The sequence below is a fragment of the Python bivittatus genome, unplaced genomic scaffold, assembly GCF_059951505.1.
Source record: "Python bivittatus isolate LINGU-HERP-01145 unplaced genomic scaffold, Pbiv_v1 ctg000210_np1212, whole genome shotgun sequence".
Lineage (NCBI taxonomy): Eukaryota > Metazoa > Chordata > Lepidosauria > Squamata > Pythonidae > Python > Python bivittatus.
Window position 1 is genome coordinate 18,508,064 of NW_028277053.1, and position 26,191 is coordinate 18,534,254.

A 26,191-nucleotide genomic window follows, 5' to 3' on the forward strand; every position below is an offset into this window, starting at 1 on the left:
TCTGACGGTCTAATTTTATAAGCCCGCAGCTCTGATGCCATTGTGTTAATGGAATAATACGAAGTCATTGGATGACTCCACATACTCCAAAGTGCACTTCCAGAACACCACTGAGGAGAATGGATGTTTTCTACAAAAAAAGCATGGAGGTTATTTGCAGCCGGAGTCATTCCTGCTTCTTCACCCAGCGGGTTTCCTTCTAGTGAGAAATCACTACAAAAGAAAGCTATAACATCTTTGTCCTTATTTCTGAATACAAATGTTTTTCTTAATATTTTTCTCCGAATATTCACAGAAGAATATTCATCCAACTGAAAGGTCTCAAATTTCTCCAGCACATCAACGGTGCTCCATAACCTACTTACTGCATATTTTCAGAACTGAGTTCTGAGTTTCATTAATAGATTTTTTTGGGGGGGAGGGGAATTAAAGAATCAGCTCTTGTATTATGTTTTTATATGCCAAACTACTAAGGTCCATATGTCAGGTGAGCTAATGAACCTACAAGACATTTCCAAGCTGATTTTTGATTCCACTGTGGATGTTGCTAGTGGCCACTCTCATTAGCTTCCAACTTCAATTAAAGATTGAGTCTCTTTGCTGACCCAGATCAATGGCTGAATCTGTATGGAATGCAGTGTTATTTGTACATTTTGGTCATTGTTATCATAGTTGTGTTTAAAGTTTCCATTTTGTGTAGTAGTTTTCCACAGCTGAAACTCCTGTGGTATCTTTTATTGGTTTGCTTCATAGCATTCTTCTATAGGATCAATTGTAACGAAGAGCAGGCTAAAAAGAAGCACACACATTCAGAATCTCATTCCCAAGGAGAACCATCAAAAAATGTGAATGGAAATTTTGAATCAAGGCTACGACCACCCAGGCAGCAGGGCCAGAAGCAGGAGGGCAAGTTGTCCAACAAGCAGGTTCATGGATGATTCCATGTCCAGCTAAACAACCCTGCAGAGAAGTCTGGTTCTACTGATGATGTTTATATCCTTCCATAATCTCGTAACAGACTCCTTAGCTTGTTATATAGCAACCTTCTTTGTGGACTCAGGGATGAACCAGCTCTTGGGTTCAAGGGTCCCATCGGACTTTGTTTGGCATCTCAAGGGGCACACTCTGACAATGGGTAGAGCTAGGTCCCATTGCAGGAGGTGGACTTAGGGGTCTTAAGGGGTAATGTGGCATCTTAAGGAAGCATGAGCCCTGAGGCCACCTTTCTCCCCCTTAAAATCTCCACCGGTACAAAGAAAAGGCCCAGCTTTGAGCATCTGCCCATTTCTGCCCCCACTCGTTCTAGGAGTTGGTGGGCAGCACAGGATCCTTGGATTGCACACTTTCGTTCCTAATTAATTCATTAAGTTAAAGGGGGGCATTTCCTGTCAGGAGGAAATGTGATTCAAAATAGCAGCTATTTTGTTTCCCCTGAATATTTTGCAGGCATCTAATGCCATGTGCCATTTTTCATTTAACAGCTGTACAAGAAAGCTCATAAGCACACAACCTCTTCATCCCGATGTTGATAAAAGCATCTGTGATCCATAGCTCAAGAGCGTTTAGATTATAGAACTGCTGGGTCTATTTGTTTTAATAAGGCAGAGTGAATGTGAATCGCCGTGTAATCCTAACCTTCCATTCAATGCAGCGTTTTAATAATTGAAGGAAAAGGAACAAGAACAATAAAAATGAGACAAAGGCAAACAAATGGAAAATGATTCATGCAATTTTTGACAAAACAGCATCAGGAAATCCAAATAAAAGCAACATCTTGCAACAGATGGAAGACAAACTCCAGCCCTTACCAAAATACTACAATGGAGTAACTAATTAAGGATAAAATCAATTTTTGCCTTGCCTCCATAGATCTCATTTAAGATGCAAACAAAGGAGCTCTTATTTACCACAGATCCAAGACAAGGCTGATGCACTGAGAAATCTAAGTTCTTATCGACAGGAGAGTGTTTAAGATAAAGCCGAAGCATATTTAAAAACATTAAAATGGAAGAGATCATAGTGGAAAAGTAATTTCTAAGTGGAAGTAATCTTATCAGCTGCTGATTCTTTTCCCCAGCATTTTTACTCCAGAAGTCTATGTATCCAAGGCTTATGGGAAAGCCCTAAATCCTAGCTAATATATATCTAAGGGTGCTTTCTTCTGAGATCATTGTCTCATCTAATGCTAGCTTTCCCTAGGTAATAATGACCAAGGTAGGATTTTTTTTCCAGCCCTTCAGCCCAAGAATCTCCATTCAGCCAGGTGATTTGCGTTACAAAAGAGTATTAATCAACGTGAGCAAAGATGCTTTAAGATGTCTCTTGTAGCTTCAGAAACAACTATAAACATGTATGTAGAACAGAGCATCATACATAAATATCACCCAATTAAGATCAAGTATATCTCTGCCTATTACTTCTGTACAATGGAACACAGTAAATGAAGGACGGTGACGATGGTTACTATCTGAAGTGCTTTTCACGTCCATCATCAGAATTTATAACATGACTGGAATTAACTTAGGTCATTACATGGCCTGCCATTTATTTATTACATCTGCAAGTCTATAAAAATATGCCCAGTCTATAATGAGGGAAGGCAGACAAACAATTCAGCGGCAAGCGTAAAAGTAGATTAGGGTTAGGGTTATTGCTTTTAATTCAAGACACACCAAGTTCTCCTAATAAACTATGCAAGTTTACTGCTTCTCACAAACCAAGGAAGTCTGTGATGAAAGGGAGAAATCTTGATCAGCAAGTCTCTCTCCCTTCCTCCTTTGAAACGCAAGAGAGCTTCCCAAATTTTCCACACCATTTGCACGGTGCACTCGTGGATACTTGCACCTAAGCAAATTGTTGACGCTGAGGATGATGGATAATAGTAGCAACAATAACGCCAGCAGAGGGAGCAAAGGGCCATTCTGGATGGAAGGGAACCCAGCCCATCCTGTCTAAGAGAAAGGGACGGAGTAGAAAATTGTACAAGGAAAGGAGTAGGAATGTCGGTAGACGCTTTGTGAAAAAAAAGGAATTAATTTTCCTAATATAGTGCGTTATTTTGCAGTACATTTGGAAATCACACATAAGTGCAGTTCTATCCTTGCAGCATTCCATGAAAAAAAGTTATTGTAGCTTCAATCCGCATCTTTATTTTACCACTTGTGATATAACATCTATAGCAACAGCACTGCCTGATCTGCAGATGAAAGGACAGATCAGAAAAGGGGAAAGAATAAATTAGTGATAATCTATGTTTTGGGGTATTCAACTAAGCTTGAATAACTCAAAGCCTTTGTCGAATTTTACGTACTGCAAAGCAACAGAACGACAAATACCTCCCTCTCAATCAATTTTTCCGCTGGTTTTGTTTGCTGTTTATCACAAAGGAAATATGTCAAAGCAGCAAACAGAGGAGTAAAATATCTGTCCTAATTTTAAGTATATAATTACCTACATGTTCAGTATTCAGGCATATTTTGCTTTGAAGGTGAGTTTCCACTGGAACATATGCTAGCAATTACTCAAGACTTTTTTCCCAAAGCTTTTCAGAAGTAAGAACGTAATAGAAAAATGTCTCTTTTACCAATATTAGCTTAAATGTTGTGTTTTTTCAGTCGGCAAAAAAAATCCCAACGCCACACTGCCATGATATGAGCTTGTTTTCGCCCTGCAGACACCATGGGCGAAATCTGCAAGGTGGTAGGCGTGGGCTAGCAATCGAAGCCCACCCTCAGCCAGAACGGGGATGACCCCAATTCCTTTTGTAGGAGGGGAAGGGAGGGAACGGAAGCATTAGGTAGCAGGAAACACTGTCTGAGGAATGTGAAATATGCGAAAAATGATATTCAGAAGATTTAGCATAAAAAGTTGTTAAGCCGCCCAAAATTGCAGTCTAATTTTATGTCTGCTCAGAAGTAAATTCTGTTGAGTTCGATTTCATTTTCTTCCACATGAGTACTTGTAAAATTACAGCTTAGATTTTAATTCTCGTCAGAATCATGAAAAATGCTGGAAAAGTAGCAGTTTGCTAGCCATACTCTATAGATTTAATTAGTAGCCTTGGGACCAATTTTAATAATTTGCTATATTCTTTTCTACATCATCCGTCAATACAAGATTTGTATCTCTGTTTGAGGACATCTTGACTTGGGCCTCGATTTAGATGTGGGGTCTGACTGCAGAACTGACATCAGGGATTTCATTCATTTTTCCTAAGTTACCCCGATTTCAACTATGTGCAAGACAGATACAACACTGTTACTCCTTAGTAACTAATACTTTATGATACCTGCTTATTTCATTCCTATCTTCCATATTTACAGGCAGACCTAACTTGGTCTTGTATCAGTGGCCCTTGAAAATTACTTAAGGTGAAATGTAAGAATCCGATAAATAAATGAGAATAACCTGCTTCTCAAATTATATTGCTTTTCCAAAGAAACTGGCAATTGTGTGGGCTGTGGCGATTTTCTTTAGAGTTAGAACTTCATCTGTCTGTAAAATTCTCCAAGCGTGTTGCCTCATCCATGGAGAGGTGTGTGTGCACAATAGCTATAGGATGACAAAAAAATAATAATAATAAAAAAATCTCCTTGTGAAGATCATTCAAAGGGCCAATTTCAAATTACTTTCTAAGTGGCACTTTCCCAAAGCGTTTTTACTCAGCTCCTATTTCTAAGCCACACAGAGGGGTATTCTCTCCTGAAACCCATTTTCCAATGCCCTTCTCCTCATTAGGGAGTTTTCAAATTCTCAAAGAATTTACACCAATAACAGAGAGGGTGCATTTTCATTGTGTCAGTCGACTGAATAAATTTGTCTTCATTGTCCTATGAAACCACAACCGTTTGCATAGTTCAAGTACAGGTTTATTGTTCTAACAGTGTTGTACTTATCCTTGAAAAATGAATCTCTCGTTCATAAATCTTATTATGTACTATGTTAAATTTTGTATAGCAGCAATCTTGCATTGTAACCATCTCTTTGCGTTCCCCCATTACGATCTGCTCCAACATTAACTACTTGATACATTCCCTTGGGATATAGGTGGTCCCTTCTTAAGTAATAGCCTTAACCTTTGCTTCTGAAAAACTAATCACTGTCCTTTTAGATCCATAACTTTCATAGAAATTGCTTTCTGCAAAGCACTTCATCACATTTCATCTCCTAATGCTTCCCTATTCTGACTTTAACCTGACAGTTTCAATATTAATTTCTATCTTCAGGATGGTTTCTCCTTTTGAATTCACTTCCATTGAAGATCTTGTTATTATTATCTAAAATGAAGGCTTTTACTTCATTTGATTATGACCTATCCTTGCAATGATGATGTTTAATCTTGTTTATTCAATTTTACTCTAATAATATACATTCAGCAGGTTTTGCTTCACTGTTCATAATTCATTTTCCACCCTCTTCTGCGCTTCTTTTACAAATGATACAAGCTAGGTTTTGTATCTATGTAATGACATTCACAAAAATAATTGGGTTTATTTTAACGATGTTCAATGAAACATGGTAGCTTAGAAGAATTAACCTGAAATTTTTGACAGACCAACGGAACCTCTGGAAAACACTGGACGAGAAATTTTGTAGAGTGCAAAATTGTCACCAAGGCGTGATAATACTTCATTTTCCAAATGTAGCTGTCATCCCAGTAACTCAAAACATGTAAAAATGTATTCCCCCCACCCCCGCCTCAGGCTGTGAGCCAAGAGGGCTTTTTTTCCCCCTTAAAAACAAAAACCCTTCAATTATAGCAACATTTAAAACATACAAACTTGTGCAACTTTTATTTTAATGAAAATGAGAAGTTCATTAAAGAAGATAAATATTTCATTAGATGTTAAATAAAACAAAGAGATATTTTTGGCTTCTCTCAGCACAAAATTCCTTTGAAAGATTAATTAATACATGCAAATTATGCAAATTAGACCCATGCAAATATTTTATGAAGACAATTAAGGGAACCATTAATTACAGCTTTTTTTGCTTCAGTGAGATTCATTCATTTAATTTTAATTTCACTTTAACTGTTCTGATGTATAATCTTGCAGCTCAGAACTTTTATCTTTCCTGGGAGCTCAGTTTAACTTATACATTTCATCAAGTGAGCAGCGACCAGAGTCTGAACAGAGAGTCTCTAAGCTTCAGTCGGGATCAAGAGAAAATTTGGTCACCCTGCACTTGGAGAAACTGGGAGACAGACAGAGAATCTGAGCTCATGCGTGGACAAGGTTCAGTTGCTGAAAAAGCAATTAATTTGCTTTGGCTGTGCTAATATAGGGGAATTAGAAAGTGTGACACAAGACAAATAGAAATAATTAGTTCTCCAAAATGATGTTCTCATTAATATGGTTTGAACAGTAGGAAAACACACACACGCACGCACACACACACACACAATTGTGGCAGGTCTGTATTCTGTCCCTAGCTACAGGAGTCAGGATAATGCAAAAAGCAGCTTTTTTTAACTTTGAAAAAATATAAACCAAGGGAAAAAAACCCTCTGCAAATATTTAGTTTTGTTTTTCATTTAGGAGTTTTTTTTTAAAAAAAGGCCACAATCAATCCGACCTTCCATTCTAATTCTCTCGGATTTCCACTGAAGGCTTTATGACTCAAAAGACATAATACATAATAATGCAATGACTGCTTAGAAATCAACTGTACTGAGCTTAGCGGTAAATCTGTTAAATACAGACTATTATATATTAAATACATAAGTATGTATAGAATTGAGTCCTTTGGCAGAGTAGATTGTCTTTCTCACACACATCACACATACACACACGTACACCAGATAGATTTAGACTTCAGCCTTGTTTATTGAAATCAAATTTTATGGCGTGCGGTAGGGAATAATGTCCAATGTGCTTATGTGATGGTTCAAGCTGCAATAGAAGTAGCATTATCTTATCAAAAGTTTCCTTAATGTTCTCTTTAATACTTGACAGCATCAAAGTTTTTCTACTTACTGAAGCTTTAAACAAACAGATGGATACTGCAGGAAGTAAATTTTCTGCGGCTGTATATATTAATGATCATTGCCAATCATAGCACGCAAGGCATTCTTCTTTTAGCAGAACCGTGGGGGTTGGGGGGGGGACTTGCACAGATTAGGAAAAGATACCACTAATCCTAAATTCTGGTTGCTGATGTCCTAAATGGGAGGAGAAGATCCAATATGCCCCTTAAGGGAGTGCTTTTAAAAAACTTTCTCTGCCTCAGAAAAGGCAGCGAAAAATCCTACCTACTGCTTTACATGGTACAAGCTGACAAGCACGTAGGTGAGTTGACAGACCCATTCCTTGTCATCTCAATAAACCATGAAAAGAAGCTATTAAGACAACAACTCCAATAACATTTTTTCTGCAAAAGATCCTTATGTCTGATTTCTGTATTAACACATGTTTTCATGCATATTTTCATATGCATGAAAATTCACATGTAGTTCCCTATGTACTTTTTCCAAATACGCACATTTTTGCACAGAGTTTTTAAAAGGTACATATTGCCTGTCTTCATTTTTGTATATAATTGCCCCTTACTGATTAAAGGCCTACATCACAAAATTGGGAAAAATGGAAAAAGGAAGGATAATTGTGTTTTGATTCGTATCTGAATCCAAGAAGTATGAATCAGGTTCGTATTGAAGTGGGACCAAAGACATTTGTCCGAGATCCTATCTTGGTGACAGTTTATATGATCAGCGTCGCCTGCTGAAACTCATACTGTTGTTGTAAGTCTCCATGTTTAAGAACTCCAGTCTAAAACATTCTAGATATCTGGACCTAGAAGAATGGGCAGAGCTTCAGACTCAGTATTGGGCCACCAGCAGGATATTGATTGCTGCAAGTCAAGGAGCTACTGCAGTGGTATTATGATCTCTAATGATCAGGGAAGTTTTTAAGGAGAACCTCAGTAACAGCAAAGGGAAAAGGGATGCATTAAGTTTGACAGCTCGGTGAGTAAGTATTTTGATAGATTCTTCAACTGCTGCCTTCAGCAGCCACTTAAAGAGGCTGACAAATCTCATTTCAGTTAACTCTTTTCCAAACCTTTGGAAAAAGTTTGATAATTCCCTTGCTTAATGTAGCTTTTTAGTCTAGAATGGAAAAACAGTTACTCTAGTGGATGCCATTCTCATTGGCCTGAAGGTGTAAATCCTTCTGGCTGAAGATCACTCTTATTTAACATTAATAATCTTCTTTATTCAACCTTGCCCTGGACAGTGTTCAGAAATATGCATGTGTGATGATTCAGTAGGTCCAATAATAGCTCATATGGTTTTCTTCTAAGGTATCTACCAAGACATATTCCCAAGGTGAGAGGAAATTAGACATCAGAGTTTCCTTGTTATTCATTATTTGTGCAATATGTATCCAGTTGAAATTGTGCCTGGATATCTAACGTTCAATTTCCAATGTTCAATTTTGCGGAAATGGATAGTGAATTATTTTTGTTTAAATCTCCTCCAGACCTAAACAAATGCCCCAAACTTTGTCACAGGATGGACAGAAGAACAGACAGAAGAATATTGGTCAAAGCTTTTCTTTGTTGCCAAGATTCTAGGCACAACTGAGGTCAATGAGACACAAGAAAGGATGAGAAAGCTTTGTGCTGTTATGTGCGCAAATCATGCAAACCTGGTCTGGTACAGTGAGAAGAGCACTCTTAAAACGGCCATAGCAACTGTATCTTTTGATGGCTTCTGCAGGGGCTCTGAAGACCGTTCCCGGTTACTGTGCATCTGTATATGTGCTCAGCCATTTCATCTCGCTGGTAGTTCCCACTTAAGAGACATGCACCCATAAGTCTGTACAACAGGCAAAGCTTCCCATGGATGTTCTTCAAGGCTGGGTGATTTGCTTGCACTAACACTTTGCAAAGTGCTTGCTTTGAATGCTTTGCACAAGCCTGAGACATACTTTTAAAAATTAAAAGACTCAATCAACCTTCGCCAAGAATTCACGTGAACCCTGGCTAATGGAGGGGAAGGGAAGAAAAGGAGAGGCCTCGCCTTCTCGTAATTGGCTAGCAGGGTATGTTGGTGTGATTGAAGCTCATGTGACACACATGAAAAACAGGCAGGGCCTGGGTCGTCTTGCCATCTTCACTTTTTGGACCATACGCTGTGGACCGCCCGGTTGGCTAGAATGCTGAACCAGTGAGGGAGATGTCCTGCAAGGTTTAGGGGGTTGTTTCAATAGGAAGGTTGATATATCTTAACATCAGAATGGGAAGTGATGAGGCACTGGCAACATGTTGCTATGACATTCCACTCCAGAAACACTCACACAATTCCTTTGCATAATATCTTTGGGAAGGAAAACACTCTGCAAATCTTTTGCATATAAATAATGCACCGTTTTGCCTGAAAATAATAATAAAACCACCCGATTCCATTTCTATTTTGTTTTCCTTCTGAAATGCCTGACCCACTCAACCTTTTCAGTGCCCCTCAGTATCATTGTTGACTTTTACCACAGCCTTGGCACCCCCTTTGGACATCAGTTGTCTTAATGCAGTCTTGGAATACCCTATTTGAGAAGATGAATCATTATTTCACAGGAAGGCCATGAGATTTTATGCCTCTTCAAGAAGGCAGCTTATAGAACAAGATGTTAATGTAAAAACATTAGCGTCTGCGGTTCTAAGGGAGACTCCTTTTCTTTAAAAAAAAAGAGAAAGAAACCCTGAAATGACTAAGTTTGTATGCTTTAACTGTGCTCCAGGCTTTGCTTTGTGAGATGATAAATAGAATGAATGTCTAGTTTAAAGGTGTAGCTAACAGTGACCTATGAACACTATGAAACAATAGCCTATTTATAGGTTGCTGTCAGCAATCAATACCACCTTTTGTTTAACTTAATCAAAGTTGCCTTTAATTGATTAGCTAGAGCTGAACAGCTGCCAAAGTACCAGAGTGCTGTGCTAGAAGACAGGAAATAAACTTATTATTGTTTCATTTCTGTGTACTGCACTATAATTCCACTGCTTATCCTTAGTTAAGGGGGGGAAATGCAGTAGAGGTAAAGTACATAATGAATGAATGTTTTCATTCTGAATCTCTGCAAATCAATTATAAAAGAAAACACACGCACTCATGGACATAACCCCATAGGTGAGTGAGAGGTGTTTCAAGGCCACAAAATATAATTTGAGGGGTTCTCTCCTTTCTGAAACTGTTTAAAGACCAAACAAAACAGAAGTGCTTATCAGAGCCAAATAAAGCAATTACTGGGTGAACAGGCATAAGACAGTAGGAAGCACATCACACGTCTGGGTAGATCTATAGAAATCCCACTCCTGACCATAGAGAGGTGCTCTACAGATGGTACCGTTGAGGTGGCGCACACCAGAGGTAGTAGAAACTTTTACTCATCTTCTTTTCCTACTCGAAGGGAGTACCAGACCTCAGTCTTTCGGTTTCTAGTCCAACACCTTGATTGCTATAAATTCCTCATCACATCGCAGAAGTCTGTGATCCTCTGTGTCCTCCTTACAGATTTAATTTGCTTCTATGTTGGGGCTGACTAGTTTGGAAAGGAACTGAGCTGATGGTTCCATACTGGGGGAATTTATTTATTCTTTTATTTTGTTGGAAAAATTATTGTGGGATAGCTGATCTTTCAGTTAGCTGATTACCTGCCATGACAACGAACACAGGAATTTGCTTTAAACATCATAGCTGATGTTGAAAGCAATGGTGTATTATTCTAAGAATAACTATTTCTATATTGCACTGGAAAGAGTTCTTATGACACTGCTGGAGTTAAGTCCCTCCAGCCTGTGGTGACTTGGTTCTTCAGTTGGATTAAAATATGAATGCTAACATTTTCAGGGTTTAAAGCCCCAGTAGATAGCATACTCGTTGACTTTGTCTGGACCAAAAAGCTAAGCAGGTCAGGTTTTGATGGGAGATTAACAAGGGACAAACTGGGCTAAAACTACACTGGGAGAAGCTTTACTTTACTTCACCCCATCACCTATGACAATTAAGTTATCAGCCACTGAGTTCAACCTGAAGTAGACAAAGACATTAAGATGGATGCCCAAATGGAATCCTCATCTAAGCTTCAAAAATGAGGTAGCAAAATACCTTCAGCAAGGCATTCTTTAGCACGGTGGTGTTTTCCAATTATTTGGAACGGCAAAATGTCCCCTGGATTTCCAGTCTCAGATCAACTAGATGACCCTAAGTTTATGAAGGAGGTATGTGGGAATCAAGAGCATTTTTCTTAGACAAATGTCCTGTTAATGATGATCAAGTTTCTTTTTTTTTTCAAGGTCTATGAAAGATTTACCTTTCTTTTCTAAATATGATACGATATCAGGCATCAGAACTAAACCAAGCTCTTGAAAAAATTTAAATACAATAGCCAGTAAGCTTTCAAATGTAAAACAGATACAAGATATAGAAGACCAATGCCCATTTATTCAGGCTTACAAATATTGATTAAAAGCGGGGGGGGGGGGCAAATCTGTTTAGAAAACAATTCAATTTACATTTCCAATCAAGTGGTGTAGGATTTATTTGACAATCCTGCTTGTGTAGACTTTTAGCAAAGTTTGGTTATAACTTGGGATCAGCAAACCTGCAACGCTCTTGTGGAAATAGTAAGATAAGTGGGGAAAAAATAACCTCACTGAGGCTTCATCTTAGCTACAGAAAACTGGGCATTTCCCAAAGTCTATCAGTGATCTACTACAAGTTGTGAATGTCTTCTCTGCACAAATATGTTGAGTGTTCATAATAATGAAATACATTATTTTCTGGACAGTTGTTTCATAAATCTGGAATTCTGTTTCAAAAGAATACAAGCAAACTCCAGTCACATACAGAAATGCAATAGCTTTTTATAACTGATAACCCAAATCCTACGCCCTTCAAGCTGCTAGGCCAGAAATAGACCAGCAACAGTGGTATTTTGAAATCCCATGCAACTATTGGAATGATGAATTAGTTTGCATGATTCTTATTGTAACATCCTATGTCCTGAACTTCTTCCTTCTGGTTGCACTTAACCATGGATCAGTTCTGACTCAACTATCTTCTATTAAAATATCAATGTTGGATCATCCAATTTTCCCACAGTTCAAACTGTAAGGTAACCCTCTGGAATTCTATAGATTATGACCTACATAAAGTTTATTTTTATTCTTTGGGGGTACTGAATTTTAAATGTGTGGATATTTTCTGCCCAGAGAACATTAGACCAGAAATACTTCAAATTTGTTAACCACAGTATTCTAAACCTGCTAAAACTTTGCAATATGTATTATGTTGTAGACACCAAGTCAAGTCAGTTGAGTAATGTGCTTTTCCTTAGTTGTATCAGTCGATCTGAAAACTGTGTTGTGGAATCATTCAATGCAAACTAATTTTAATGTAACTTCCTCCTAGAAAAACCTTCTCAGGCCTGCTCCCAAAATTTATTCTGATACAAAGACCCAATAAGAAATTAATTGGCTGATGAGCAAAAATCAACCATGAATAACAAAAGTAGCCGACAGCAAAATACTGAAACCCAACTTGTTACTAAAACATTTATGAAGTGCTCCATTCCTCTGTATATGCAGGAATGCTTCTTCTCCTAGGAAACTTCCCCATTCTACTCATGAAATGCACTTCCTTCACTTTGACAAGCTTTCCTAACACACTCAATTTTTCAGAATCAAAAGATTAATGACTCTTTGTAAATAGACAGCTGTCCTATCACCTTCTGATTTATATACAGCCAAGAGGAATAACATTTATGTTTCATTACTTCTATGCTGCATATATTTATGACAAACAGTATGTGTAAGCTGTTTCTATCTAACCTCCTAGATGATCATCATCTTGCTAATGTCAAAAGAGAAGGATGGACAAATTTGATGGCCTCGTTATAGAACCAGCATCAAAGTCTCTGGACACCACAAATTTCTGTTATGCACAATGAGTTGCTTGTTTATTACTTTTATATTCCCCCTTTCCTCCAAAAGGCTCAATTATGTTCACTGTTCTTTTTTGTTATACTAGAAGGATGCTTTGGGTATCAGATCTTGTCTCAATAAGTAAGTATGCGTCAAATTAAAAAATATCTTTTAATCATATATCATTTAGGTAGGCAGGTAGACTGAGGTATGACTGGCTCAAAATTCCAAGGGCCAGATGAAGATATGAACCTGGGTCTGCAGAGTATGCAGGTAGGTCTGAGTTGTAGGAGTTTCCTGACCTTGGTTTTTCATTTGCAGATGTTACCTAGGTGGATAATAAAAAGCCAAGCTCAGAGAAGTTTTACAACCCAATGAACCTAGATCTATTTTGTTCTAGATCAAAACTCTTTCCATCCTGCCACACTTATTCTGTTTGAGATTGGACTGCATACAGTAATTAATCTTAAAACAGAGTTAAGATTGTTTGAATGTTCCAACTTTCTCCCAGAAAATCAGGGCAGGCAAAACTCAGCAACCTCTGTATTCATCTTCCAGATATACACGTCTGTTGGGTTTTTGGTTAACAGCAACAACATAAAAAAAGATGAATTGGACAGTCTGATGGGCAAATTCAATGAAATTGAGGTGCTGATAGGCAGAATGTTAAATTAAGTTAATCTCACTCGCTCAGAGCTTGGTAATTTGTACAGAGCTAATATATTTCAAACAATGATGAGTCATCAAACCAGCTACCACTTTCCTGCTGCTGTCACTGAGATCTCACCTTGCAAAATAATTCATGGCCAATTCTCCAGTGAGCCTCCTGATGTGTGAAGAAGAGACAAACTTTCTGTTCATTATTATTATTATTATTATTATTATTATTATTATTATTATTATTACTACTACTACTACTACTACTACTACTACTATTATTGATGCATGTTTAATAACTGCATTGCTTATTATCTTTTTCAATATTTTCCTATGGTATAACAGCAGTCACAATACCTCACAGGAATTATAAAACAAGATTTAGTATAAAAAGACAGTAAATGCTACTTTAAAGTGCAAACAAAAGACATCTCTGGTTAATCATTATAGGGTTGTCTTTGAAGAATATACCATCATTTAAAATGGAAAATAAATGCTTCATGTGTGTTATTCATTATTCATATTAGCATCCTTGACCCAGAAGCTGCTGTACAAGATAAACAGAATTTTCAGAATATATGAGCTATCATCTCTCCATCGTTTGCTTCCTCTCTATATTATTAAAATATAAATAATTGTAATGACAGTGAAATCTATTCAGGTACAGGATAACAATCAAGAAGTTTCAGTTATGAATGTTCTATCTTCCTTTGCTTGTTTCAGAAACTGGAAAATCATAAAGTGTGCCAGTCTTGAAAATTATCTGGTTAAGCCAGATTCGTACGTCAACTGAAAATGTGTGGCCTCAGACAGTCTAAAAATGCATTTATGCTCACCATGCTGAATGAAATTCTTCATTGTCTCAGATTAATTGTTCTTCTAATTGCATTATATAAACTGGAATGACCCGCTAATTTAAAGGAAATCTATCACACAAAATGAATTTTCTCTTCTAAAAAAGTCAGATGAACCTGACCTTGTATGAACTTGTTTTGATGTGGCCCAGATGGTAGGTTGCATGCTTGAATAGCAGGCTAAAGTAGAGGAAAAACTAATATAGTGAGATCTAGATTTATGGCCTTTTGAAAATTCCTACCTTGTATTGTCCTCTCAGCATCTGTTCTGCCCCCGCTGCGGTCAGCTTCTATCTCTGGGGTCAGAGAATCTAAAAGCACAGAAAGGTTCAGCTGACACATATTTCACTTGGATCTTAAAGGGCTCTTTTTACAACCTGTTACCACTTCTGAATCACTGTACAATCAACCTTTGCCTCTCTTTTTAATGTTGAACAAAAATGGGGTGCCAGCACCGTAATTCTGTGATGAGCAAGATTAATGAGAAGGAAATGTTAGCGCAGCGAGAGGGGGTGGCATGGCCCAGCTAATAATTAAATAAAACTCTGTTCTTTTAGATTTCCTCCCCTTAGAGGAAGACAGAAATCAAATCAGGGAGAGAAAGGGAGCATCGTTTCCCTGAAGAAGTGTGTGGCTTGTTTTTCTTCCCTGCGCTCAGCGCAGGCATGACCACTCGAACCCAGCACTGGTCAGACAGAAGAAAAGGCCATCATCTTACCATTTAGGACCCTGAGGTTATCCGTGGAAGCTGCTTGCTTTAGCGCTTGCTCAGCTTGTTCTCGCCGCTTCGTTTCAAATTCAAGTGCTTCCTGCAATTTCCTCTTGGCCTTCTTTTCCTTTTTTAACCTTTTCTGAATTATTGCTGTTGTGGGGGGAAAAAAATACATCCATTCAAGTTCAACCACAAGACCTTGGCTCTAATATTTTATTTGTTCTGGGGCTTATGAGCATTGCTATGGCAACATTTAGTACACAATTTTCCATTCATGCATCCATGGTTTATACCGTGAACCAGGGTTAATTCTAAGGGCACGTTTTGCGGTGCTGTACACAAAAATGGTCATAACATGGTACATCTCTATCACTTCCTGGTGGTTAGCCCTAACATTTGGTCAAAGTTGCAATTGTGCAGCTCAACAACTACACCCAGATACAATGTTCCCCTCCAGCTGTTTAGGACCAGAGTCCATGAATTGAAAGCACTTCTGAAAGGCAGAAATGAAGGCTTGGAAAAAGAAAAAAAAATCTCATGGCTGTTATGCATGCTTGAAAACTCTGCATATCTATGGAACAAACAGTCTGTTCTCCAAATATCTCACAACTAAATATCCTGTTCTTTGCTGCTTTCATGCTCTTTTCTTTCCCATAAAGTAGAGTTTCGGCTGTAGCTTCATTTCACCAATTATTGCCCATCACAGCTCTGCAGAAGTGACTGAGATAAATAAACCTACGCATTTGTTGAATAATTTCCCCCAAATTCTGATAGACCTTTGTTTCTCACAAGGTAGTCAACCCTGTTTTTCCCACTCAAACTTCATTCATCGCTTTGGGACGATCATCATTTGCTGATTTTCTTACCCGGCCCTCCTCCAGCAGGTAAAAGAACATTCATCTCACAGATATCTACAGCACAATTTCTGTGATCATATCTAACATTTCAGGGGGGATTTATAATATAAAATAATAGCTGTCTTTCTCACACCTGTCCTGATCCAACAGAACATGTATATGAAGCAACAGGGCTGTTACCAACCAGAACTGATTACCTTAGAACCCCATTAGAATCACCTTTTGGACAGCTTTATGATCTTTTACGACAACCACACGACCAACAGCCTTCACGAAGTCAAAGACAGTGAAGGCTACTTTTGGAATGATGTCTTTACTGCTCTCTGTCTTTTGTGTCTGGCATTGTGGGATTCGCCACCATGGGAAGGGAGTCTTTCCTGTACACCTGTCCACTTAAAGATGTGATTTCAGATTACTACAATCAAAGCTGTGATTAATTAGAGGATAGAAATGGAAATCAAATGAAACTAAATGGGACAACTAAACAATATACACACAAACACATCCATACAGATGTATATCTTCCATCATATAAGCTTTGTGACTACTTGTTGTAACATGCTGAGTTATAATTTTAGTACATAAAGCTTAAGTCCATTTATCAGAATATACATTGAAATGATGTGAGAACAAGACATTCACTCCTTTAAGAATTCTTAGATTTCTTCAGTTGATCATCATATTTATGGTGGGTTGTGGTGGAAAGGAGACTATGAAGCACAGAATTATGGCAGTGCATTAAGCTGTAAGAAAACCCTTTTGTCCTGAGACTCATAATTGTTGAGATGTAGAGCCAGAGAGCTTTTGGGAACTTTGCTATCCAGTTCTAATGGGCATCCACAGGAATATCAGGATATCCTGCCTATTCTTAGCGGTATTCTTTCAATCCAAGTAAGAAAAAAAAAATGAACCCCCCACATAGAATCATAATCAACGCTCGTGGGTATAGAAATTATGCAAGATCGTATCTTGATGTTTTGAGATAGCTTGGTAAAACTAGGTTAATATACAAGGTAATGATTTTATTTTGGTTACCTCTGTTCTTCTGCTCCACAGCTAACTGTTTTTCAAGTGTTTCTCTCAGTTCTCGTTCCCTGAACAGCTCCATTTTGAGCTCCGTCTTTTCAAGCTGCACCTGCTTCTCTTGAGCCCGTGCATTATCTATGGCAACCTTTAACAGCCCCTGATTGAAGACAACGGAGTACACAATCAGCCTTTGAAATATGAAACCACAGAATTGATTTATATTATTTATGAACAATTTTCACAGTAACTTGTCACTAGGTCACAGTCTTGAAGATACGTATAAGCCTCTACTTCCGTCAGCTATAATAATCGAAAGATAAAGGGTTAGAGCCGGTCAAAACTAGCTCTCCTTGCTTAAATTAATGGCCATGTTAATCATGACTTCATGCTGGTTTCGATGGGACCTAAGTTTGATGGACTTGATCATGTCTTGGAAGGAAAGGGATAAGTGACATTCAAGAACTCTTTATGCGGACTGGAACTCTCATGTGTAGATGAACCTGTTGGATTGAATTATGGATGAGTTCAGCTCAGGTTTACTGCCCTCGGTCTATGAAATAAAGATTACCGAAAGAGGAAGCAGGTGATGAATTATGCTCTACTTTAAAAAGGACACTAATTATGTAGAAGTCATGACATCAGTACAGGTGCAAACCAGAGAAGAGTCACATATTTATGCTATTCCTAGAAGGTCTAATATCGATATGTAGCATTTTTATTTTGGAAAGATCTAACAGAAAGCAAAGAAACTCCATTTTGCAGGTCCATCAACTGGTCACATCTTCTCCATAAAATACAGTTCGGCTGCTTGCAAAGATTCAACACTTCTTTGTTGATATAATTTAAATCTCAACCAGTTCCAGTATTACATATAGGCTGGACTGTTTGCTTATTCATGGTTTAACTATGGCTTCAGAAGGGGATTCTTCCTTTTCCAAAACTTCAGGCCTTCAGGAAGTAAATTTTCTGAAAGTCAGTATTCAGAAATTAGGAACGTGCTCCCACAGCATGACAAAGTACAGCCTCGATTAAGCAACCTGGTGTGAAGTAAAAGTTCCCTTTGCTGTGTTAAACACAGAGAACATCAGTGCACGAAGTAACTCCCCAAACAGTTTTGTTTTCTGAGATAATGCAAGGAATGTACATGAGACAGTCATGAGAACTGCTGGCACGTTTTAATCAAACCGAGATAAATGTTGAAAAAAGAAATTTAATTCTTTTGCATGGGCACACGTGCGCTCAGTTTTTGATCTACTTTATCAGTGAGTAACTGGGCAATCTGCATTTCACCTCCTCTAGCAAAGTGTAGGTAAGTGAGGTTCCGCCTCCAGCAGAATGCAGAAACAGGATTTCTCCTGCCTCAGATGGAGGAAAAATTGAATGCAGTATAGTATGCCTTCTGTTAAACTCTGAGGTCAGATTTTTAAACAATGTAGTATTATGACACCAACAAAACCCATCTCTTGTGGTAAAGTGTCAAGAAAGAAGTTAAAATTCAGAAGCAGACCTCCCTTTCATTTGGATGATCCCTTCTTGTTCAACCATGGAAACTAGCTACTATGGCAACTGCCATCTTTCCTCAGACAGCAACATTCATGTACATGTTTCTTCTTCATCAGGAACAAACAATTAGTAACAAATGAAAGAGATCATTACATCAAGTGCCCTTTTAGATCACCCCAATTAAAACTTTAGTTTAGCTGTATTTTAATTCTAACATACCAAATTCTAATTTTCTGCTCTGATTGCTCTTGTTGACTTATCTTTGAAAGATGTATTCGCAGCGCAAAGCCTAGAGATTTATTTAGCAACATGCCAATGTTGGCACCACTTAACGTGTTGATTGGTTGTATTATCAGTAGCAATGGAAAATAAATTACTATTAAACTATTATTGTCCTTGGCTGACAAAACACAATATTTTGCTGTTCTTTAAATATGAAACAATCATGGGTAAACATGAAGAATAATGCTAAGCTGAAAGCATGATGGGGTAATTTTAAATTAAGCAACTTTGCAAAATGTGAAGCTGAGAAGGACGCTGAACACTTTTGCTGGGGTCAGGACCATCTTGTCTCCTATCTCTGTTATTCCCCCAACATATTTCTGAAACACTTTGTTCTAATGTGGTTTATGGAAATGCTGCTCATTATGTCTGGAAAAAGGGCGTTTTTGGCTCAACAACCCACTGGGGATTACTTAGAACCTAGAGAAAATGAACTTCCATTTTTAGAAGTTGCATCAAGTGCCTTCAGCAGGGCGGCCAAGAGGCAGCCTCGGAGCCAGGCTGGTGCAAAAGCACCCATCCTGCCAGTGAAAGTCTAATGTGATGTGCTTGGAAAGAATGGAATTCTTTGACATTGCATCTGGATGAGCAAATTAAATGCTGTGGCAACAAACATCTGAACAGGGCTTGTCTCTCAGGCTGATCTATTTCATGGAGGGGCTGGAAAGCAAAAACTGGAATGCTTACAGTATTTATCTAACTGCCCTGCTTCCTAAAGAAATGCAAGTAGGACACCTATGTCCAAGAATAACCATGAAGATTCACTCAACACTTTAAAATAAATCCTTACTTAAACCAAGTTATGCTGCTCATTAGTAGACACGAATGCTGGCTATCAAGAGGCCTCAATGGCGAACTTACATTGACTTTTTGTTCTTTTTTCCACATAAATATTTTCTGCTTCAACCCACAGGAAATGTGAGGCTTCTCGGATGCTATTTTGTTCAGCTCTAATCATCATCTTTACTCTTGGACACTCTAAATAGGAGTGGTGGCAATCAAAGTTCAACAATATCTGGAGGTCCACCAGAATTCCAAAATTCCTTACATGGATTTCAAGGGGATTTAAAACAATAAACAGTTCTAGACCATAAAGCAAAGAATAACAGAATACACAGCACAAGACAGCATATATTTAGTATAATGTATACATGTTCTCCGTATAATGAGAATATGTCAAAGCAAAGCTATCTTCAACAGTGCCTGGGAAAAGAGGAAGGCGAGGTTGTAATGTGGTCCTGAAGACACAGGGCATTAGGGCTGCTTTCCTGAACAGCATATTGCCCATGACTGAGATGTTGTACCGTTAGTTGGCGTGGGAACATCCAGAAGAGATGACAGGAGAATGTTTGAAGTCCCCAGGCAGCTGTGCCTTGCACGAGCTCCTCTTTGGAGGATTCTGACCCAAGCGGATTAATGCTTTGGGGATCATCACTACTCAGAACTGGGGCAAGAAGGAGACTTACAGCCAGTGCAGCTGACAACTCGTAGTGGTCAAGTCAGTAATGTTGCCATTTTGTTTTGCACTAATTGAAGTCTCAGAACATCTTCAAGGGGACATGTTGCAGCAACCCAAACCGAAGGTGCCCATACAGTAGTATCCACAGCGGATGCCTGTCTTTCTCTGCTCACAGAGGACCACAACTTGTATCTCAGCCCAACTTGTATCTATGCCCCTACCCATCAAAGCCATCTTTGCCTGCATGATCGTGATTAATCCAGGAGGAAAAGCTTCTCATGTCAAATGAGAAAGTTATACACAAACACATCTCATATCGGTACTTCTCTTAGGGATAAGCAACGTCATGGGAAGAATGGCTGTAATTTCTCCTTCAACCTGCTTTGCTGATGGCCAGGGATCTGTATGGAGCACCATAGGAAGAAAACCAAGGGAAGAAAAGAAGAAGAACTGCAGCAGAGACGGAGGGAGAGAGACGCTCCTGCACCTCCTGCCACACTTCTCTAAATCATCCATTCCAAATCGATCATATCCCAATAAATGTAATGGTTAGGACTTTGCGAGAAGCGTTTTCATATTTCAGCCCCAACTCAGTACAGCACCGAAGGACATTTCCTTTTCGAAATTGTCTCCAGCCCAGACCAAACACGGACACCTTGCACCAGATGTGCAAGCGATTAACACTTTCCTTCTAACCAATCCCAGATGAAAAGCATCCGCCCAAAGACTCTCCCCCCCCATCCTGGGGGGAAAACGGGAGGGGAAATAGTTTTCCTTTAGTTCCAAGCATCATGTGGGAGAAATGATAATGAAGAATGGGTAATGATTCCCCCCCCATATAATGTATTTTCTATTTTTTAAAAGATCTTATCAAAACTCATGGAAGTTTCCAGCTACAGTTCCAACACACAGCACAGCCTTTCCTTTTCTTGCTATCTTTATTTAATAACTAGTCTAAAACAAAATCCCCCAAACAAAACAACAACAAAAACCCACTTGCTGACTATTCCATAACTTTTTGTTCATCCCAATAAAATTCCTCCCCCCGCCTCCTCAGACCAATTGATGATAAAGTTTTAATTTGGGGGTCTTTTCTTTACATAATGAAGAACCTTCCTCTTTCGAGGCTACAAGCTGGGCCTTTGAAAAATATCAACTGAATCTTCTGTAAATTTTAAATTTAAAAAAATTCAGTTGAAATTTCTGTAAATTTCCTGAAGTTGGTGGTGTAAAAAGCAGAAGTCTTTTCTCTGCTACTAATGCATCAGGAATAACTGTGGAAAACAGCAAGTGAGAAGAATGGGAAGAAGGCCAATGGGAACGTTTTCAGACAAAGCTTCATCTCAAGGAGGGCAAACTGCTAGAGAATGACCTCAAGTAAAGGAGAAGGACAATCGGAGATGAGGGCTCATCCTTCTCTGCCTAATGAGTGAGTCTCCTTTTTAGTTCCTTCCCACAAACCCTTCTTTTTTTGGGTTGCAAAAGCAGGAACATCCCCACCCCGTTAAACATTCCTACTTCAGGTGTCTCCAGAACCTGCTTTCAGCTAAAACGCAGAACCAGAAACGCTTTCAGTAAATGACTTTTGTTTAAACACCACCGTCTTTGTTCTGAAATCGCTGGAGCTTTCTCATCCCTGTTCCTAGTTAGACAGCTCTCTGAGCCAAGCTGAAGAAAAGCTTCATCTGTTCAGAAACACAGGAGGACTGACAGGTGTCCTTTAGCTGCTTCGAACACCCTCGGATTGTCCTTATGTTTCTGGCTGCCTGACTTGTATTTTTAGCCAGACATGGCACCATGGTGGGGCTGTGTTTGAGGAAGGAAATTAAGTAGAGATTTAGTCCCTTTGAGCGGAACTTGTTAAACTCACAGTAATATTGGATCCTTGGGCCCAATTACATTCTTGTCTCGCCCACCAGAGATGGCTAAATGGAGACCAAGTTCAAATTCATGCCCAGCTGACTATGAACCTCTCTGGAGCAATCACTCTCTCTGAGCCCAACCTACCTTCACAGGTTGCTATCAGGAGGATAAATAGAAGGAAGCGGTGATTCCATCTCAGATGACAAACTGTAATTTCCCCACCTAAGCAGCTTCCTCTTCTGGAAAACAATTTGCTGTTCAAATGGTTGTTTGCTATACTCAACCCTGCTTCTAGTTGACTCTAGTAAGCTTCACAAGATCTGGTGATCAGACTTTATTCATATCTAGGCAATTTGTTTTTATTTTTCACTGTTTCACCTTTGCATATTTATAGGTTTGATATCATAAGCCACCTTTTTAAACAGAAAGTGTTGCCCTTAACACCTGAAGCTTTTATTCCACATGGATCTCCAGGGTCAGGTTCAAGTAGATCCCACTTGGATCCTGGTCTCTCAGATCTCCTCCTTTTTTAAGCAGCTTACGGGAGGAGAGCATTCATAGGCCTCCAAAGAGGCAAACTCGTTCCTCAGCTGAGCTCCAACCAGAAGGATTTCCCAGGGAAGCCTGCTCTGCGCCAACATTTCAGCACTAAATAAGCAAAAATCAGTGACATGTGCCGAAGGAGTCAAAAAAGTCAAGACAACAGCTTGGATTGCACAGCTGTGGACAACCTCTGGTCTGCCCCCTCTGACACCACTGGAAAAGTTTTTTTTTCCATCCAATCTCTTTTAGCTGTGTTAATCATTCTTACACTGCTTTTTATGTTTTTTTATGTAACTCCACTTACAGTACTCATTTTTATGTCAAACGCTGCAACTTTTAATCTGTTTCAATCGTACCTCTTTATTTATATTTGTATTTTATCTTACCACCCTTACAATCAGGTCTTCTTCACTTGCTTCCCAGGGAAATTAGATGGCAAAGCTAATAGGTTTTAGGCACTACTTTAAAACATTATTATTATTATTATTATTATTATTATTATTATTATTATTATTATTATTGCTGCTGCTGCTGCTGCTGCTATATTTCATTTTCCTGCCTTTATATCTGTTTCCCTTTCCCACAGTTATTTTTAATTCTTCCACTGTTTTTATGTAAATTTGTGCATAAATTATGCTGGAAAAACACTCAGTTGAAGGTGATACAGAAATCAATTGATTAATCCAGATTACAACTTGGATTCTGCAGAATCCACCCAGGGAATTCACTGAATTCACAGAAAAGGTGAATGACTTCTTTTAACTAGTTTTCCATTTCATTGAAAAGCATAGTGTATGTACACAATGTAAGTAGATGATTTCATTTGGATAAGCTTTGTATTTTCTGCATCAAACCTTGAAATAAAACAAGGTTAAAGTCATAATTTGAAATGGCCCACTCCTGTTTCCAATGACTATTTTTAAATTGCTGACAAATCGTTTAAACAAATCATTTGAAATCACTTGATAGCTCTATTTGATGGCCAAATTCATTATTCTGTAGACTCATGATTCATACATACACAGGTAAACAATAGTAGAGAACTTGTAACTTTTCCCTTTTATTAGCATCCCGATGAAAGAATCATCTTCTCATAAATACTGGCAGAAAGCAGATAAAAATGTTGGTATAAAATTGCAGGTTTTGTTTGATTTAATGTTTGCAAATTATTTTGCAGTATAGAAGCTCCCACATACAAATACAATCATTCTTTTGTTTTATCTACATGACTTCATCCTTCAGACTTTTAAATTGTCACATCACTAGCACTCATGTTGTTTGTAAAACAAATGTGCTTCTATTTTACAGTATATCTTCAGATTATCAAGAAGTGAAATTCATTCAGCATTCTTAGCCCTGTATGCATACATATCATTATGTATAAAACATGAGTTAATAACAGGATTGGCAACTATTTTTAGTTGATCAGTTATATCACTCTAAGAATGAATCGATGTATTTATTGATTACACTTAAATTGATTTGCAAATCATTACCAGAAGCTAAACATAACTGCATTTTAAAACCAACAGAAGGTATGAACACAGAACAGTTTAATAAAGAGTAGCTCTTCTTTATTGCAGAAGAAAGTCCTATCCTCACTATCTCCTTTTTCATTTCCTGTTAACACACCAGAATTAAAGTCTATTTCTCACCATGTTGGTACATCTTTTGATGTGCTTATATCTAAAACTGAGACGAGGTCTTTTTTCCTAGAATTTCTTCATCATAAATTTTTGCTTTGGAGACTTGTGGGAAAAGAAATGGCAGCCAGCCGTCCAGTGGCACCTGGGACTCCTCCTTTAATACAGGCAGTGAGTTTTATTTGCTCCCAAACCCCACCTGGAAAATAGCCGAAATGCTCCCAGTTTCAACCTGCAAACGTGCATGTTGTCAAAGGCAGAATGGAAAAAGCCTTTTGGCTGTTCATTAGAATTGCGTAATGCTTCAGAAATAATTTGGAAAAGGTGGCTGTTAGTCCTCTTACAACTCTTTAAGGCAACCACATCTTTTCCCAGGATCCTCCCCACCCTGCCCCCCCCCAGCAAACAAAGGCAAGGCATAAGTGCCTTCATGAGTTGCAGACTGAAGCATCTTTCTGGAAGCAAATCCAAAGCTTCAGACGGCTTCACTGTTTATGCCCTTTTTAAGCAGGGTGATAGGTTGGAAGTCTTGTTCATAAAGGAAACTAACATGGCCAAGGTAAGAGAATATTTATATCCATGGCTTGGTCCAGAACCACCACACCATGATTTGGATTATTGTGTAATCCAGACATGAAATCCTATGCATGCCTGCATACAAGTCAGCTCCACCAAGTTCAGTAAAGGACCAGTTTAGCACCCATTGCAAATTTCTTTACTAATTGGGCTTGTTCTTTTAGAAAACCTTTGCTATAAGTGAAATCGTATTCAGGAGAGCAACAAGTTCTGAAAGGTTCTCAGAGTAACCACAGAATTTTATCTTGCCTTGCACAAAGCTCTGGAAAGTATTATTGGCACAGAAAGACTACCAGTCTTGGCCCCGCATAGAAGAATGCAGGGGCTGCCAGTGAAACCCAAAATACCCCAACCTGCCTTGGCTGCCCCACTAAGTTTGTTACTGCCGCCCTCAAGGACACGCCCATCAGCCGAACTCTTTCAGCAGCTGTTCTTGCGGGGGCAAATTGGACTGCCAGGAGCACACCTGGACTAACAAAAGTGTTCTCAGGCAGGAAGCAGGAGAGAACCTTTGCCGCCTCCTCCTCCTCCTGTGCAAGGGTTGGGGGACTCCTGGCTTGGCTTTTGCTTTACAGTTCAATTTCTAGCTTCATTTGGATAATAAAATAAAATTGGGTATCTCCTCATGCCTGGCTAAATAACCACACAGAAACAATAAATATCATTTCCCTTTTGGAAATCAACTATTAATTTTGTACACCTCTCATATACGGAATCTTACAAATTTATGAACATAATTATGCTCCCATTTTTCATGCAGAGCTGTAAAGCTATTTTTTATGGTTTATTATTATATAAATCCGGTACCCCAATTTCCCTGAATCTATAAAGTTCTAATGTTGTGCTCAGTAGTCTTCCAACACTTCAACAGTGTGAACTAAGCTTGCAAACCTTGCTAAGTTTCCTGCCTGCCTGCCTGCCTGCCTGCCTGCCTGCCTGCCTGCCTGCCTGCCTCCCTCCCATCCACCCACCCACCCACCCACCCAACCACCCACCCACCCACCCACCCATCTATCTATCTATCTATCTATCTATCTATCTATCTATCTATCTATCTATCTATCTATCTATCTATCTATCTATCTATCTATCCCTTATCTATCATTTTTTGTCTCAGGATCTTTCTAACATTACTGACTCCAAATTATATTCATACTGGGAAGTAAGTTCCTAGTTCATACTAGGAAGATGTTGAAAGGCTTTATTTGGAGATTCACGAACGGCTGTTGCTTCATGGATCATGAAGGGCTGGTTTTGGCTAAGGCAGAGCAGGCACTGGCCTAGGGCACCAAAGC

General features: G+C 38.7%; 1 protein-coding gene across 3 annotated transcripts in view; it reads right to left on the reverse strand.

The window, feature by feature from the left end:
• The window catches only part of DACH1 (dachshund family transcription factor 1), a 295,749-nt gene that overhangs the window by 5,775 nt on the left and 263,783 nt on the right, over positions 1–26,191 (reverse strand). For 2 of the 3 annotated variants that reach the window (XM_007424218.4, XM_088139521.1), the window contains 3 exons: positions 17,037–17,184; positions 15,151–15,294; positions 14,675–14,743 (listed from right to left, as the gene is read on the reverse strand). In XM_007424218.4, coding sequence (XP_007424280.2) covers positions 14,675–14,743; positions 15,151–15,294; positions 17,037–17,184 — 361 coding nt within the window. Of the gene's footprint in view, positions 1–12,996; positions 13,250–14,674; positions 14,744–15,150; positions 15,295–17,036; positions 17,185–26,191 lie in introns of those variants that run through there. The other variant, XM_088139522.1, reaches the window with a different exon arrangement.